This window comes from Numenius arquata, chromosome Z, assembly GCF_964106895.1.
Source record: "Numenius arquata chromosome Z, bNumArq3.hap1.1, whole genome shotgun sequence".
Taxonomy (NCBI): Eukaryota; Metazoa; Chordata; class Aves; order Charadriiformes; family Scolopacidae; genus Numenius; species Numenius arquata.
The window spans coordinates 37,150,548-37,168,948 of NC_133616.1; the positions used below are offsets into that span (position 1 = coordinate 37,150,548).

An 18,401-nucleotide genomic window follows, 5' to 3' on the forward strand; every position below is an offset into this window, starting at 1 on the left:
CTTGTCAGGTTTAATTCCAAGGAGGCCTTGGTTTTCCTCATTTCATCCCTGCATACTGTAATGGCATTCTTGTAATCTTCCCAAGTCGTCAGTGCCTTCTTCCATGCACTGTAAATTTCCTTCTTCCACTTGAGCTTTTTCAGAAGCTCCCTGCTCAACCATGCAGGTCTCCTGCTTCCCTTGCCTGATTTTTTGCTCTTAGGAATGCACCGATTCTGAGCTTGGAGAAAGCAATATTTGATTATTGTCCAGCTCTCTTGAGCCCCTCTGCCTTCCAGAGCCCTAACCCATGGGATTTCTCCTAGCAGTTTCTTGAAGAGGTCGAAGTTAGCCTTCCTGAAATCCAAGGTTTCAATCCTACTTGTTGTTTTGCGCATACTACCCACAATCCTGAACTCTATCTTTTCATGATCACTGCAGCCAAGGCTGCCCCCAACCTTAATGTCCTCCACCAGTCCCTCTTTGTTTGTCAGAACTAGGGCCAGTAGTACACCTCTCCTTGTTGGCTCCTCCACCACCTGAGTCAAGAAGTTATCATCAATACACTGGAGGAACCTCCTGGACTGCAGTCTTTTACAGCTTGCTTCATGCTACTTTCTGAATGTGGATGAGACTCTCTGCCCTTACAGGGCTTCAGCTTTTCATTCTGGCTGCCAAGACCACACATACTCAATTCATATGTCTTGGCAAAGTCACCAGGTGACACTGGGAGAGGTGGGGAAAAAGCCTACATTGCTTTGTTGTGGACGAGTAGGGAAGAATCTTCCTTTCCCAATTCCATCTGCACATGCTTAGTGAGGCACCTGCAGTCAGGCAGTCACTATGAATACAGACAAATGGGTGGTCATGATCAGTAAGCACAGCCTGAGTGAGGTATTTCCGAAGCCAGGACCACAGAACTGACAAACAGAGTGGGTTTTGTTTTTTGATGTGGATGCACAGCCAGAAGGGTATTGACAATGGGCAGAGGAACATGTTGCTGTGATATAAAGCAGGGAAGGATTTAAGGTGGGCAGCAGATACTTAAGAATAACCACCTGTATGTATGCCCTTAATCTACAGTAGACACAAGGAAATTGCACGTTCATGTGAAAGAGGGGGTACTCATACAGAGGGTACTGCAAATGGGAAAGCATGCACTCCAGCAGTCACTAGGACTAGTGACATGCTACTCGTTACAGCCATGGTTTTGCACAGTACCGTTTCCTCCCAGGCACAGCTCCATAGGTCTATCCATGTATTGAGACTTTCAGTACCATTTCACATAAACCAGTTGTTTGGTAGTCAGTAGCACTAAATTACCTGATCTGGTATGCATTTAAATTGAAGTAGAAATCCCCATGCCTAGGAAATACTATCTACTGCAAGAACAGAGGTCTTGCCAGCTACGCATCAGCTTCCATTCTTACAAGAGGGTACCCAACAGATAGCTGAACCTCAAATCCAAGTGCACAAAAGGAGGCAATTCTTCTTATATGGGTTATGAATCTGTAACAATCTGTTGGCTGAAGACTCCAGATGAGACCAGTGAAACTGTTTTTCTGAAGATGTAAAGCTAATTTTTAGCAAAAATTTCAAAAAGGAAGATTAGAGGAGAAATCCATGGAGGGCTCCGAACTCCACAAAAACTACTTCTGGCTCAGAAAGTTCTTGAGCCAAAGCTAGTGTGAGGCTGGGAGAGGCACCAGCTTATGGCTTCTTCCAGAGACAGGATACTGGGCTAGGTTAACCTTTGTTCGGATCAAATAGAGGATTGCTTTTAAGAGTGATGAGCTCAGAGTTCACTTTTACAGGTCTGGGACACTAAAAGGGAAGACTTCAATTTGGTTTTAATTGTTCTACTCCATCTCAGAGGGATCTAAGAAACATAAAGGCAGGCAATGTGAAAGAGTTGACTAAACACTTCTAACTGCAAAAAATGTCACTTGGAAGTCATATTAAAATCTTGTTTTAATTGTTCTATCTTACCAATTTTTTTCTGTAGCAACCATAACACTGTTTAACAACCAATATAGCTTACTTGTGTTATGTTTTGTCAATATTTTTCCAGGTGTTCCTGAAGCAGAAGTTACTTGGTTTAAGAACAAGGTCAAGCTGTCCCCTGCTCACCATCTGCACGATGGGTTGCTGCTAATTACAAATGTTTCTCTGTCAGATCAGGGGTTGTACTCCTGCAAGGCAGCCAATCTTCGTGGGGCGGTAACTGAAAGCTCCCAGCTGTTGATTCTTGGTAAGTCCAGGGTATTTTGCACTCGCAGCAACTGTAATGTGGCTGCTGGCACATCTAGCCTAAAGAGCTAATCAGAGGACGCGGAATCAGAGGGAATCGCATACAGGTAGCCCTGTTCTAAGAAAAGTATCAGTCTGCATTTGTTCTCTGGACAACATCACCTGAGACAAGGTGGTGGTAAAAGGCAGATGGATAAGGAGAAAATGTCTCAGCACAGGGACTGCACCCCCCAGTCCTGAGATACTCAGGTTCACTCTTTCAGGCTTACTAGATAAGAAAAGCATTTATTAACCAGTTCCTAAAGTGGCTCTCTTGAAATGAGAATGATGCCACTTTTTCCCTGTGAGGGCCCTGTATCTCCTGAGCAGCCTTCCCATACATGGCTGTGTGATACTGACCTGTTTCACACCCAACAAGTGCATAAACCCAGTGCGCTTTTAGAAATCACTTCCCAAGTTCAGTGAAGGGTGACATTTACTTTTTCTTAGGTTTCTAAACAACAGAAAGTAAGCCCATCAGGCTGACTTGAAAAGACAATGTCAGCTGTGAAGCATGGGTGCAAGTGTTGCCTGGTGGTAACTGGATGTGTGGGAAAAGGGTTTCCTTTCCTAGTAACTCATCTTCTATCATTTCTCCATGCCTGGTAGATGAATGATCCAGCCAGACTTTGTAAGTGCTTCTGTACGTTTGATAGCGAAGTGTCAAATTTTGAAACCTAGTCCCTGTTACTCGTGCAACAGCATGAAAGCATCTGTTACAGCTCTCATCTTTCAGGACTAGGGTGAGCACAGGTCCCATGGATGATGCAGCTTCCAGGGGAAGTTGTAAAGTCAGATTTCTCAGTTTCACAGACAACACTGAACCCTCTTTACGAATGCTCACATTATTTCCCTGTGAATCCAGACTGGCTCTAGAAACTCAGCCTAAAAAAATCTGAAAAAAAAAAATCAGCTGGATTTCAGCCTATAAATTAAATTTCCCACATGATCTTTACATCTTTTTCTGATCTTTATAAATGGCTTAAAGATGGAAAGCTACTGTGAGTTAAGCAAGCTACTTTTATTTGTAGGCAAATCACATTTTTGGTTCCTTGATGGAAAGAAACAGTTCAAGCATCCATGACTCCTACTTCTGGTGCTGAATGTGATCAGCAATAGAAAACCTGTTTAGTGCTTGCAGTGATCTAACTGAAAGGGGATGAAACCACCATTCACTTAAATCACATATCCCATCAATTCCATGACAAACAGAATTGGGAATGATAGGCAACACAATTGATTTTTAAAATAGCGTTATGGATAGCACAGTACTAAATCCTGCAGTTTTCAGCATAGATTGATCCTCTTGAGCTCTGAACTCTTAGTCCTTTGGAGCTCTGCCTAAGTATACCACAGGATTTGGCAGGGTTATAACCATATTTAACCAAGGCTTGATCTAAGTTGTAGCAGACATTAAAAGTTTTCCACTGACTGCCATGGATATTTTATTTGACTTCGGTGCTGTGTAAATTTGCTCTTTCATTCAAGCTTCTGTATCTCCTGATACCATGTACCTTCTTCACATATGAAGAGTGTCAACCAGAGTGCCATGGTAACCTTCAGACAGAATTTCTTTTATTTTGTGGTCATACTGATCCAGATGTTATTTTAATAATTTCTCTAGTGCCTTACCTAACATGAGGCAAAGCATACCTTTAGTAGTTGCCCAAAGTTGCTTAGCGTGCCCCCTTGAAATGGTAGTATTGCAGCACAGCAAATAATGCAGCAATAGCTGGTGGTGGGGTTTTTTATGTCCTTGAGATGTTTTCTGCGATAATGTTGCTCATCACTTCAGTCTCCCACTCTGTTACCAGAGCCTCCACGACCTCTTCCTTACCTAGAAGACCTGGAAGCAATGCTTTCCAGTGCTGGGGCAAGCACTCGTTCAGTGATGACCTCTCCTTCAGGGACAAAAATGACCGTCAGTCCAGGGAGTTCTGCTGTCATAGGTAAGCCAAGTGCTTTAAGTTTGTTTATTTTATTAAAAAGGGTTTAGAGTTTAGATTACAGTTACATATCTGGTTATCCCTTACAGTTATGTATCCAGTTATCCAGCCATGGAGCACTAGGACAGAAGACATCAAACTGACAACGTATTGTCAGTCATAATCACTGCCAAATTGTTCTCAGAACTCAGAAATTCATTTAAAAAAAGGAGGTCCTCTTATTAGTGTAGTGTCCCACAGCTGCATGCAGAATAAGGGCTCCATTGTGGCACACTTTAGAACACTGTAAGAAGCAGTCCCTGCTCTGAGGGACTGACAATCTCATTCAATGCAAGACATGGCAAACTGGTGTGCTGGTTGATCTAAAAGAAGAAATGCTTGTGGTTCTGTTTTAATTTTTCTTCTGCATTTGGGTACTAGTCTTTCCACATGTCTGCTATTTGTATTGTATATCCTTCTTCTTCAGGGCCTTTTCTAGAGTTTTGTCTATCCCTCTAGACATGTTTTTCTCTTGCAAGCTATCTGTTTCTTTCTGTTCATTTTATTCCTCTTTGTTTTATCACACAACCAATGTCTGCACAAGGCCATGCAAGGAAATAATCCCCAATGAAATGTTTTTCGTCTTTTCATCCTTTTCTGCCTTCTCTATAGCTTTCTCCTCTTTACACTGCAAGTTCTGTTATATGCTGTAAACTGCTTTCAGGTCTGTGGGCTTGATTTGTTTGCAAAGAGTATCTCATACTTTTCTAAGGTTCAGAGTGTGTTTATTTTAAAATTTTGTTTCTCGTGCTGATCTTGAGCCTCTACTAACTCTCAGGCTCAGATAGGCAAAGAGCTTCTCTAATGGCTTTGTTACTATCTTCCAAAACATTCTTCGCTTACATTTAGCAGCAATTTGAAGATTTTCACAGTGGAAGATTTCTATTCATGTTTTTAGTTTTGTATGGTTTACTTTTCCCCAGTGCTGACATCTACATATATTTGCAATGGCTTTTAGCATGCAGCTCTGGATTACATTTCTGCTTGCACAAAAACTGCACTGAAATAGTCCTTGGTGGGGGGAATATCTGAAGGTATTTATTAGCATTGAATAAATCTTTTTGAGTATGGTTTTATTGTACTCACTGTTGTAAGGCTGAGTCACACTCCTGTTTCATCCATTTCCTCTCAGGTTTCCAAAAAGAGGTCTTTAGCAGTTGTAGGGATTTTTTATTGTTTGAAAGCAGTGATTGAACCACAAAGGGTGCTCTGCAGTGCCTGTATATAACCACCTCTAAATTAATTTCATTTGGCCATGTCATCCTGTACCCTGCCATTCCACTTCAGGGGCACCTGAATCTAAATAACAAAATAGCAAACCAGTTTCATTCTGGAGGCAATTCCCTCAACTTCACTGAAATTTTACTGACCTGAATTTGAGGCCTGTATTATTAAAACCTGAAGAAACCTCCTGAGAGACTTTTTCTAATGAAAAATCAGCATGGAATGGGCTATCCAATCAATTAGAAAGCCATAGTTCAGTGTGCTGCATCATGTTGTATCACTGAAACAAATACACAAAGCATTCAGCTCCTGTGTATGTTACTTAAATACGTTGTTTATAGTTGTACGAAAGAATTTGCATTCATCCACTATGAGAATACCCATCACTGAAAAAAAAAAAAGGACTCATCTCTCAGATATTTTTTCTTAATCTGCATCTAGTTTACACTAATATCAGTATGGTTTACAATCAAAGACATTTGATTGTAATTCAACTTCCCTGTGGTCTTCCAGGGCAGTGGCTAAGTTTCTCATGGACTACTGTGATTCCTTTGTAATTAACCTTTGCTTGAAATATTGCTACATGGCAAAGAAAATTTGCATATGGTTCTAAGCACCAGCTGCAAACACCAATTTGGGAGTAAGTTGTGAACTTGTAAAGCTGTGGCCCATGTCAATGTCCCCTGTCCACAGCATCCCCTACAAGCTGTCCAGTAGTTCTTCCTATTCTGCCACCCAGCCAGTTGACTTTATTCCTTTTAGGTCTTTCATGAGTGATTATGTTTGGGTCTTTGTTCTACATGCTCTGGATGCCACATATAAGAACTTTAGGTGTGTAAATCATTGTGTATAGGGTTCCTTGTCTGTGCTACTGCTTATATTTGGAAATCTAAGGATATGAGGATTTGTTGAGTAGAGAAGGAAAATAGGACATATACAAAGGAAAAGAATGAAGTGTGAGGAAAAGGAGTGATAAGTAAGCTTAGGGGAAAATTTATATTTTAAAGGAGTTATAAGATACCAAAGGTGAAAAATTATGTTAGAAACCTAGATAAATTCAGGTATGGGTTTGCCTGAATGTAAGAAAAATGAGAATCAAAACTTCATTGAACACTGATTTTGTGCCTTGAAAAAAACAAACCAAACAAACAAACAATAAAAAACACCCCAAAACCCAGAAAATATTAGCACAGCAACAGATTAAAGTTGCAAATGACAACTTGTTTGGAAATTAACAACTCTACAAAATATAACAACAATTAACAAGCTGAGTTGAATGGAGAGAACTGGAGCCTCCAGATTATCATACATGTTATGCACTTTCTACTACAAAGCAGTATTGTGCAATGCTTCCACCATCATTTCAACCATTTGAAATTACAAGCTTGCTCTCTGGAATCAGCTCTGCATAAATTCCAGGGGGGTTGCAGGAAGGAAAGGTCAGGACCATAACACAAATATCTGGTTTGTAGGTCTTCCTTCTCATTGTTAAGGGTCATTCAGTAGTCGTTTGTATGCCTTCACGATAGAAGTAAAGACCTGTTAAAGACCCCAGGCCCTGCCCAATGGAGTCAGCAACCCTCCCATTGAGAGCTAATGTAAAATACCTTTTTGCGTGAACTTACAGGAATATTTTAGTCTTATGTACTCAGTAATTTTACTTCTTAAGGATTGAGATTTCAGTTAGCTCTCTTGGCCCAACTCATCACCTGGTTAGAAAGCAGGATGTAGATAGTGGCTTACACAGACTGGTGCTTATCCTGCTCCTTTGCAACTGTTAGAAGTACGTGTAGCATACTGCAGTCCTCCCCAACCCTGACATTCATTAGCAGGCTGTGTAGTAGACACTTCTGTGTTATCTGCAGATCACACACAGGAAGTACAGGACTCCCCTCAAAGCCGAAGCTGGAGGAGCCATGAGCTTGGGCACATTTCTGGGTTTTACAGTAGCACAGACTGACAATCAATGATGAGCAACAGACTGTCACACACTTTCTGATGTCCTTGGTTCATGGCAAGAAGAGACACAAGAAGACTTTATATCACACAAAACATAGAACATGTAGTAAATTTCTGAAGTGACACCAATTTATGTTTCTTTGGAAAGCTTTCAAGATATATCTTAATCTTATTAAAGTTTCTGTCTTAAAGATTTTTTAATTTTAATACAGTTTTCCTGAATGTTGTTAATGAAAGTATGATAAGAAACTTCACTCTTTTCCTCAGAAAGAAATTCCTTTGTCACCTGATAAGAACTTTTTATTTTTAACAATGTTCATTTGACTACTATAAGCCCTGATTTCTTTGTGGATTTTTTTGCATTAAAAGAAAACATCCTAAGTTAATGTATTTTCAGTCGAGTTTCCTTATCTATGCCACCAGTATCACTGAATTTTTTTTACACAACTCCCTGGACACATTCACATGGGTCTTGGACTTTGTTAATTTTAGCAAAACTGAAGTTTTAGGAACTGATGTTCCTGACTTCTAACACTTCTGCAGAAAAGGCTTTGGACCTATCAAGAATACTTGTTTTCATTTAGGTTTGAGCTTGTTGTTTCCTGTATTTGAAGACATTTCAGTGAGAAAGTCTAAGGATCTTACAAATCTTAGTGGGGATTGACTACAATTCCTCAAATTTATTGTGACCTTATTGGAAACCTCAGCAGATTTGTCAAAAGGTACAAAATATGATACAAAAATGTCTCCTTAGCACAGAAGAATACTGTATTTATTGCAGTTACATGACATAGTGAAAGCTGAAGCTTTAATGACCTCAACTTATCTGTATGAATTATATTTAAGCAACAGGAACACTGGAAGGTAGGTCAGAAATGAATTCTTCTAGGAATATAGAAATGTAGGAGTACCTATAAAATATTACAGTGAAGGAAAAAAGGTTTGAAGGAGAATGCACTTTGACTGCTTGTAACAGCACGATAGTTCTTGGCATCTGTTGCTTTGCTTAAATATTTTGTTGCAGATGAGCTCTTTGAATTCCGCAGAAAATGCCTGTGGAGTCATTTGATAAATTTTTCCCCAAAGCTTCAGGTTCATGTCCCACATGTTTTTTCAGAAATCTTTATCTTGTGTGATGATTTCTGAAAACTTAATGTGTACTTGAGGATATGCATGTTGAAGAAAGGCAAATTGCTGCATTGCACATTGTATATAATTAAATAAAGGTTTTGGACTGCATTTATGAGACAACCAAATGAAAGTATGCACCTTTATTTTGGAGTGCTCATGAATTTAAAGAGAAACAGGAGCATAAGCAGATAAGATAGCTAGGATCTGAAACGAACAGAAAATTTAGCTTTTAGTTGACACAGTGCAAGACTTAAGCAATGTCTTAAATGTCTATAAGACATAATGTCTTAAATGTCTTAATGTCTATAAGATATAAAAAAGATATAAAAAAAATTAAATATTGAGGTAATGTTAGCTAGTCTATCTGTTGTGTGCAGCTGCAGTGTATATTTTTGAGGCTTGCTGTATCCTGAACATTCACATTTTGCACAAAAATAAAAAGCAGCAATTTTTTTGATCGAAAGAGGAGACACCATCATTATGCTAATTCGTGCTCTTTATACTGTTTTTATTCTTTGGATGAAATGAATGCAATGCAAATCCTGGAGCAAAATGGTTATTCTAGGGAATCTGAAGATATGAGTGAACTTATGGGGAAAAGCCTAGGCAATTATTTGCTATCTGGCTCCTTTCCATTTTATGTCTCAAACTACATATCCTCCAGTTACTTCACTGGGAACCTGCTGTCATCCCCAGCTTAGGATATCTATCCAATTTTGTGCATTTAGAAAAAATGTCCCTATTTGTAAGAGATACTGAAAATAACTGTAAAGTTAGATGGTAAAGTGTACTTTTTTTCTGACCAGAAAAGTACAATCAATTGTAAAAAAAAGTAAATACTGCTGCTCCATATTTACTGTTTTCTCCCTGATGACTTCCATATCAAATTTACTCAATTCACAAATCAGAACATGATTTTACTAACTGCTAGCACTGCGAGCACAGTCCTAGAAAGCAGCTTTCTTTCTGGTTTTATACATCATCCCCCATGAGCACAGAAGTAGAGCAGTTTAGCTGCCAATTTCACTGCTGCTTCAGAAGATGAAGACCTGGACTATAAATTCCTGTTCTGCAAACACCTATCCTATTTAGTGAAGAAGTTGTTTTTAAAACAAAGTAATAACAAAAACCTTTTACTTAAAAGATGCAAATGATTCCCCTTACCAAAACCAGTATTTTATTTTACTGGCAATAGTATATCCCCCTCATTTTCTAGTAGAGTGAGTTAGATGCCCAAAAGAGGCCCCAGAAAGCAGAGCAGAAAAATATCATTATGGCAGCCACCTTGCTTGCAATGACCAGCCTTTTCAGTATGAATAAATTACTTATTCTGAAAGGGCCAACTGCATTAGAGCCAAGGTCCAAAGTTCAAGAGGTTTTTCAGTCTTTTATATTTTTCAGAGTGGACAACTTCAAGTCTGTGGCTAGTATTTACCTGTCTGCAGATTTAAGGGTTATCTAGATGTGGTACTGAACAGAAAAATTAACAGAACTTTTTGAATGTTCTGGGGTGCATTGTAGTGAGTCAAATTATGTGCTGCTGACTACTTTAGGAGAAGAAACAGGTTGTATAGATAGACTGATGCTATGGTCGGGACCAAACTCTTTCAGCAGAGCCAGAGAAGTTAGTGCTGCATTAGCTTGTTATGCATTTTGCTTTTGAGCAATAACATCTGTAAACATAGGACTGAAACTTGTTCAAAATTGGAGTGAAAAGCAGTAAATGATTCAGATGAACACAACTGATATCACCAGTACAAACCTCTTGCGATGTTTGGTGATATACTCAAGAGCAAGAGTATAGCTTCTTGAAGCATATGAAGTTTTCCTTTACTCCCTTTGGCTTTTCCCCTGTATACCTTGAGCCTTCTCTAAATTTTCCTAGGCTTTGGAAATTACTGCTGCCTTAAAATTGGAAGCAGAAATACAGACTACAGAATAATTTACAATCTGCACAGGGTCAGCAAAGAGAAAACTCATGAGTAATTATGATTAAATCTGTGTCTGTGCTCCCCTCAGGAAAAAGACAGCTGCAGAAGTTGTGCAGTAAGAGTCAAATAAAATCATGACTATCTGAGAAGTTATTTTGCATAACATCATTTTTTTTTCCTCCTCACTCTCTGTAATAAATTGGACATCAAAGTAGTTCTAATGCTAAAGAATATTTTTTCAGCAACTTTACTTTATACTAATAATACTTCCACTGTGATGAGGATAAAGCACCAGGTGCATTAATGGGAAAGTCTGTCCTGTTAATTGTGTTATCCATTCCCTTTCATTTTTGCCTTGGTGAAAGTTCTGCTGTGTCACATTAGTTACAAGAATTCCCGTGTAAGTGACATTTCTATAAAGATGATAATTAAAACTGATATCAAGAGTTTGCCATTATCATTGCAAATAATTCCCCAATTAGACTCTATCACATTGATTACATTGGAAATGTTGTATAAAATTCATACAGTATTGCAGTATCTTCCTTCTACATCAGACGACACCGTAGCATTTCATTGAAAAGTGTGTCTTTTCATTTGCATATGCACACTGAGCACATTTCAGTGTATATGGTACTTGATAATACCTCTGCTTGGTCAAACATTTTGACCACGCTGATATAGTGTTTGTTTTGCAGGCAGCCAGACACTAGTCCTGCTGCTGCTTAGCTCTGAAAGCAGAGTCAAAAGAGCAAGGTCCTCAAGTCAATCTGCTGCCTCGGGTTTTTTTTCTGCCTGCTGTTTGGTGCCATGAATGAGCTAATCTGAGAACCACTGATCTACAGCAGTGGTCCAAAATGCTGCCACATAAAATAATATCACTAGCCTCTGGGGCAACATCTGTTTAATTTTGGTTTTGTGGTAAGAGCTGCAGCCCTTCAACTTGTGTCTCTAAACTCTTCCCAGATCACTGGCCTAGATTCTGTCTAACATAGGTATAAATGATGCAGAGCTCCACTGAGGCACATTGTGGTGAAAAACTAGGGGTATCAAACTTGCCACGAGTATCCCAGTCTGGAGACCTGTCATTCTGCCAGCTCCTTCACATAAAAGACCTTTTAGCTCCTTGCACAACTTGAGCTTTACTCTAGAGTGAGTGTTAGGGGAGTTTTCAAACACTGCTGGATTTCTGACCTGTTGACTAAAGGACATATCCATTCTAAGTTTTGAAGCACCCTCTCCCTCTGTGCTGGTCCTCAAAACCTCTCCCAAACAGCTAAAGCACTTTGTTGATAGGACAGGAGTTACAGCCTCTCTGGAGCAAGCAGCACTGGCTTTCCTGCACCTTTCTGCCCTCCACCTCCCCTGTGCTGCATTTGTTATTTTCCTTGAGCCACAAGAAATTTCCTGACCTGCTGATGTCTCTGGATATAGAAAGTTTATACCGGTTTAAGGAGTATAGAAAGGTTTCTACATCTGCACTGACCTTCATGACTTGGGCTGGTAATAGCATTGCGCACCAGCTCCTGTTCTGTGTTTGCTTGAACTCCTGGTGCTGTACTACTGTTCTGTGCTTGCTCCACTCGCCTCATTTGACTGCTGTTTTTTCCCCATAAACGCACTTCTGCAGTTAACCTGGATCTGTAGCAAAGATGGAGAAGTTTATACAGAAGGGTACTCCTTTTCTATCTTTGTCATGCATTGTATAAACCCATCAGAGTTACCTTAGGAGGTAATTTCAGAGCGCTGTATCCATTCTTGTAGGCTTTGGTTTCATGATTTGCCACTGTGTATGGGAGCACCCAGCCAAACCGGTTTCAGAGCACAATAGGTGAGATGCAGGGAGTTGTCAACCAACTCAGCTTCATCTCTGCCTTGCCTTGTCTATGCAGAGATAACCTGGGGGGAGCTGCAAAAACGGCTCAGCCCGGGGTTGTCTCAAGATTGCATCACAATAAGAACCGAAACCGAATGGAGCCTTAACTCCCTTAAATAAAATGCCCTGAGTCTCGTCCCACCACTATTCCTATGACTTTGAGTGCTAGACATCACAAAATTGGCAACAGAGACTTAGCCATCACACCACCAGGGGTAAATATCCCAGATAGTGTAATCCACTCAGGCATAATCCTGTACCCCCAAAGAATCAGGAAATATAAACCGCAAGGTTTGAGGAGAAAAATGGGGAATCTTCCAACGATACAGCTGGCCTGTAGGAGATTCATCCCCCCCTTGTCCAGGACGCTGTACAGGGTAACTTCCCAGGGATTGAGCGACCTTACCTGAGAGAGAGGGTAAGTGATAAAGAAACATACGTATGGTATATGGCATGCTATTAAGATTGTGATTTGTGCACTCTTTTAAGGTAATAATATCTAGCGCGCTTGTGGCTTGTGTTGTTACTTTTCAGGATCACTTGTAGGTTGCAATAGTGTATTCCGCCAATTTCTTCCAAATTGCAATAGTGTAATCGCCATTGTACACAGAACTCGCAATAGTGACGTATTGGACCTGTGAGTGAAGTCCAAATAAATTGTTAATTTGAACCTCTCAGTGAAGTCCTTTTTCCCGTTTCGTCACACACTGGTGATTGTTTTCAGCCCAATCCTTATTAATACAGGATTCTCAGTGTGTAGGATTCCTGTTGTCAGAGTCAGAGCTTGAAAATTCCCTTGCTTTTTCAAAGGGCCTGCCATGTGGCTGTATATTTGGGAACATTTTTTACAGCCTCTGTGGCACAGGGAATGGGCCTAACTTAGCTTTTGTTGAATACACTGTAAATTTACAATGCTATGTAAACGATATCTAATAACAACAACATATGTGGCATTGAGTAACCAGTTTAGGTGTTTTGAGAACTGTTTAAAAGCCATGTTGTGCATTTAGTATAGTAAGTTCATGTTGTACGTTTAGTATAGTAGGTTTCAACTGCTCCTTTGGAGCCATAAGCAGTTATTTAAAATCCTTTTTTTAAAACACTACTGTCATCAGCTGAATCAGCCTATTTAAAGAATTTCTAAATATATAGCCTGCCTTGTCTAGCATAAATTCACATTCATTTGACATCCTTTAAACTATTAAAAATAAAGGTTATACTTACATTAACATTAATTCTTTCTTTGGGGACTTTCAGGATCACATTACCTTTTATAAGTTTTATTTCATTTGGTGTATGAAAGCACTGAGAAGTAATTTGCATAATACCCTGGGTTAAGTGTCTGTTTAAATTTACACTTTATACTATATTGGAAAATCTTTCCCCGTGAGACAAACTATAAACACTTGTCTCTTAGTTTTGCCAGTTCAGTGAAAGGGGTTTTACAAAAATATGACTTTCAGACGTGATCTTACCTACCTTCATTTGGTTTGATAGCGTCTTAAAAAGTTGAATACAACCTGTTAAATTTTCCTCCTTATGTTAGATACTGGACAGAATTAAGTTTAACTCCATGTTAGGTTTAACATGTATTTCTCATTTTGGTCAGCTAAGGAGAATATCAAGTATGACAGGAAATTGGGGAAGTTTTTCTCTGTGCCAGTCTAATCTCACCTTCATAGTGTGAACACAGTAGTACAGCGTAAACTACAAAATAGTAGTTCAGCACCAAGGTTGTATCTATTCAGATTGATCTGTGGCTTCTCTGAATTGTATTCCAAGCATTTTGTTCTTCATTTCATCCTTAATCTTGTTTCTATTTTGAAAGTATACTCCAGCTCATTGGATGAGGAGATTAGAGTGAAAATACTGACAGATTTCAGATCCTGTAGATGGGTCCTATTTATCACTTTAACACAGTATATTGTGGTCTACCACACCTTTCTGTCAGAGTTCAGTAAAATTTATACCGAAACATACAATTTTTTTTAGCTTGTTTTATTTGTGTTTTAATATACTTAATAATTCTTCTGTCAAATCCCTTCTTTCCTTCTTTGTCAAACACTTCAGATAGTAGTCCACAATCATCTTTCATCTCCCAAATTTATGTTTGGATGGGTGTGTCTGTGAGTTGCAGAGGCACAGGCTTAGGACTTCTGGTTTGTAAGTCTAGCTGAAGTTTTCTGTGAACTTTCCGTGCTATATTTAATGTACTTTGTGATGTCCTGAAACCTGCAGTCCCTAAACAATTGGAATGATTACTTTTTTTCAAATTGAGCTCTTTTTTTGTTGTTGATTCAAAGTATTTTGAACTAATGCAGCACAAACATTGGACTGTTTTCCAAGGAGTGATCACTGATTAATAGCAAGGGTGTAAAATTGAGCTTTAAGGTACAAGAATGTAGTTCAACATTAATACCAATGGATCCAATCTGCATACCATGGTGTGTGTTTATATCCAGGCTATGCTACCCAGACTTCTCTCTTAAATAGAAAATAATTTCCAAAGGCAAAATTGTTGGCCTGACACTAAGAAGGCAGGAGTTTGATTTCCAGCTTCACATGGCTTGGCCTCAGGTGAGACAGCATGCACCTTCGTATGCTTTGGTTAGCTGCCGGGAGAATGGAAAAGGTGAGCTTACCTTGTACAGTACAGCAGCTTCAGGGATGCAGTTGGACAGCTAAGTAGTTTATTGAGCTCAGACTGTACAACTATTTTGTTTGAAGAAATTTCAAAGAAACTGACTCATCTTGACCTGAAGTCTTCACTCAGATTCCATCTTTGATAAATATTAGAAATATTTCCTGGGATTAATCAGCAGGTCAGTAGTAAATTAGAAAGCTATCTGTTGGACAAATATGAATGCATGAAAATAATCTATAATTTAAGAACAGATACCTTTTTTAAAGGGAATCCTGTAATTTTTTTTTTAACTTGTATTGCTTTATTTAGTATTTGCAAAATTTTTTTGATGTTTTCACCATTGCTTTCCATACACTTCTACTGATTAAAGGTATCAGGCCGCTAAAAAAAAAGAACACTAAAATCAGCAGCCTTTGCATTTGGTTTTTTCCATCATTCAAGTCTGCAAGTGAGAGAGTGAGGCATGTTTTGTATTTTGTTCTCTTAGCATTAACACAGTAGCACAGAGTCTTTCTGCAGCTACAGTCATCCAAAAAGAGGTATAATGAGGAGCTGAATTTGGCCTGCACTGTGCTTTTATGCTTTCCTCTCAATAAATTATTAGCATTGTTGTGAAGCATTGGTCTTTCGCTTCCAAATACCCCCTTGTTATCCTTGAAATATTAACATTTTCCCTACTAAAAGATGTAATTTGCATTAGATTTTTGTTTGTATCTTCAGCATTCACACATCCAACTCATCCTGGCTTTGAATGAATTCAGAGTCACAGTAGACTTTGGAAGGGAGGCTGAAGGCAGTATTTTCTTTCTTTACTTAAGGACTGAAAGAAAGGGGCCCTCTCATGCCAGAGCTTTCACTGATCAGAAACAGTCCGAAAAAAATGTTCCTTCCTCACCTTCCCAAGGGTTCTGATGCACTGAAGCTCTGCAATAGCTGTGCTGTCTGGAAACAAAACTAGTTTTTCCTTCTCACACATTATAGGGACAGGTGTTTAGCTTTGGAAGGATAAAGCAGTCAATGTCCACAGGGATGGGAGGAAATAGAGAATAGGTGTTAGTAATCTGCGTTAAATGGTATTAAAAGTATTCCTGGGAGATGAGAAGGGGATATTAATGGAACATGTTTTTTTATTGTACTCTGGTTCTCACTTAATATGCATAACATTATCCCACAGCTTATGCATCCATACGCATGGGGAACGTATAGGAAATGTCACTTGTGAAATGTAGTTGATGCTTGTTCTGCATACACAAATGAGGAGCATCCATTACATGAGAGTCTCCTAGGTGTTAGTAAAGTTTTATTGTTAAATGTTAAAAAATGTAATAAGTACTCACTGGTAAAACATATCTAGAAAGTAGCATTCAGGTTTTCTTCCCCATATTATTGATTACTGGCTATTCCTTTAGCTAATATTTTATATATACATTTTGGAAGAAGAAATAGTATATAAGGCAAGTAATATAGTCAGTACTAGGGAGACTGTATTGTTTTGCTTGACAATAACATTTTTAGAGAAAAACAGGCACTAACTATGACCATTTCACACTGAAGTCAATGTCAGTTCCTCTGTGTTTAACATCAAACTGACCTTTCTGCTTTCTTCATTTATCCTGTGCAGACTGTTTGTAAATGCAAGCAGTAGAACCGAGCTCACAGCGTACTTTTGTCAGTTGTCGTAGCTATATGCTGACCTGTCGAAATCCCTAGTTATCTTAAAGACAAGCAAATTACAAAAAATTAGAATACTGTAGGCAAGAGTCATAGCCTTTTACTTTTAAGTTTGTTTTCCATTGCTTCTAATTTAGGCAGCCTTAAACCTGTGAGGCTGAAATCTTTCATGCCACTCATTTACTTGAGAATGAGAATCTTGGAAATTGGATGAGTTGTTTTTCAGAACAATAGGGGGAAAAAGTCACTACTTAGGACAAAAGGAATAACATGACATGAAGTATAGCAGTAATATAGAGAGCTTACAGAAAAAGGACTGAGGAGCAAAGCAACCTATGTCTGTGGTAAGGAACTGAGCGCTGGGGAGAGAACTGCCAAGGGTAATACTGCATTAGACCTTACCGAAGAAATTAAAACAAAAAGCAAACTCTCCTTAAGCTTATAAAGAATAGTGGAAAAAAGGAAGAGAGGAGACCTGTGTGGGTAATGTGGGCTCTCTCATTCTGCCATTTTCTTCCTTTTTTTTCCTCCTTTTCTAAATATTTGGCTGCATTAAGAAGTTCTGTGCCAGTGAAACATTGTCATTGCGACTGCGGAGCCTCCTCTGTGTGTGTCACTCCTTCCACCGGGGAGCTCTTGCTCTCTGTAATACCTATTTCACACAGGGTGAACCAGCCCCAAAGGGCAGCTTTATCCAGCCCACACTCTTCCCTGCTGTGAATGCAGGACACAGCAAGGACCCATGTAGCCACTGGGTCAGTGAGAGGCCCAGTATTATCCTCCCAAGCAGCAGATGGCGTCTCCCCAGGTCTCTCCTGGATGTAGCTCTCAGCATGAAAACGGCTGGGACATGCCACAGGTCACCACTGGCTTTTTCCATCTTGTATGAGCTCTTCTGCTTTTTATGAGCAAGAAAGCCTCAATTCTCACAGGCAAGGCAGCATCTTCTGCCATTGGAGTAGTGTTATTGGAGGTGTGACTAGTGGCAAAAGACCGGCAAGTAAAGATTACAGTAGCCCAGTCCCTAGTGTTAGTTTAGGGGTGTGATCAAAGTCAAAAGAAGCTCAGAAAAGGTTCCTAAACAAAGTAATGTGCTCCTCAAGTCTCAAGGATTTGGTCTTGACAATGGCTGGAAATCAAACTGTTCAGCCTTCCTGGGTAGATGAATGAAAAAGGTATTTTTATTCTTGCAGTTATAGTAAGTCAGTAAGGTGTAGATAAATTCTTAAGGAAAAAATAACTTATTTGCAGCAGCTATAAGTCATCTTACCACTCTCGTAGGAACAGTACTCGCTCCATATATGTTAGTTGAATTTATCCTCAGGTGGCTAGACAAGAATGAGAGAAGGAATAGTAAGAAAAATGTCACGTTGTAGCTTCTGTTCATAGCGCAATGCAGCTACAAAGGTATCTTTTTCACAATAAATACTAATCAAATGACATGGAGACAACCGTGAAGAAATATCAGCTGATGGAATTATTCATTGATTTTAGAAGTCTTCCATCTTTTAGTATTTAAAATATATACTCTTCCTTTTTTATCCCACTCTTTTTGAATGGTGATACTGTGAATGTTCATGTATATGTGGTATGTTTGTTTATATAGTACTCTTCTTTCAGAAGGGGTTTTGTATACAATAAAATCATTAATTACACATACATACTAATATAAGCATAATTGTGTGAAGCTGCAGTATAACAAACTAACAATC

The 18,401-nt window shown here is 39.1% G+C and overlaps 1 protein-coding gene across 1 annotated transcript in view; it reads left to right on the top strand.

Annotated features, from left to right (window-relative positions):
- ADAMTSL1 (ADAMTS like 1) overlaps window positions 1–18,401 on the top strand; it is a 425,741-nt gene that overhangs the window by 397,113 nt on the left and 10,227 nt on the right. The window contains exons 23-24 of the mRNA XM_074166017.1: window positions 2,051–2,230; window positions 4,083–4,217. Of these exons, the coding sequence (XP_074022118.1) occupies window positions 2,051–2,230; window positions 4,083–4,217 (315 nt within the window). The remainder of the gene's footprint in view (window positions 1–2,050; window positions 2,231–4,082; window positions 4,218–18,401) is intronic.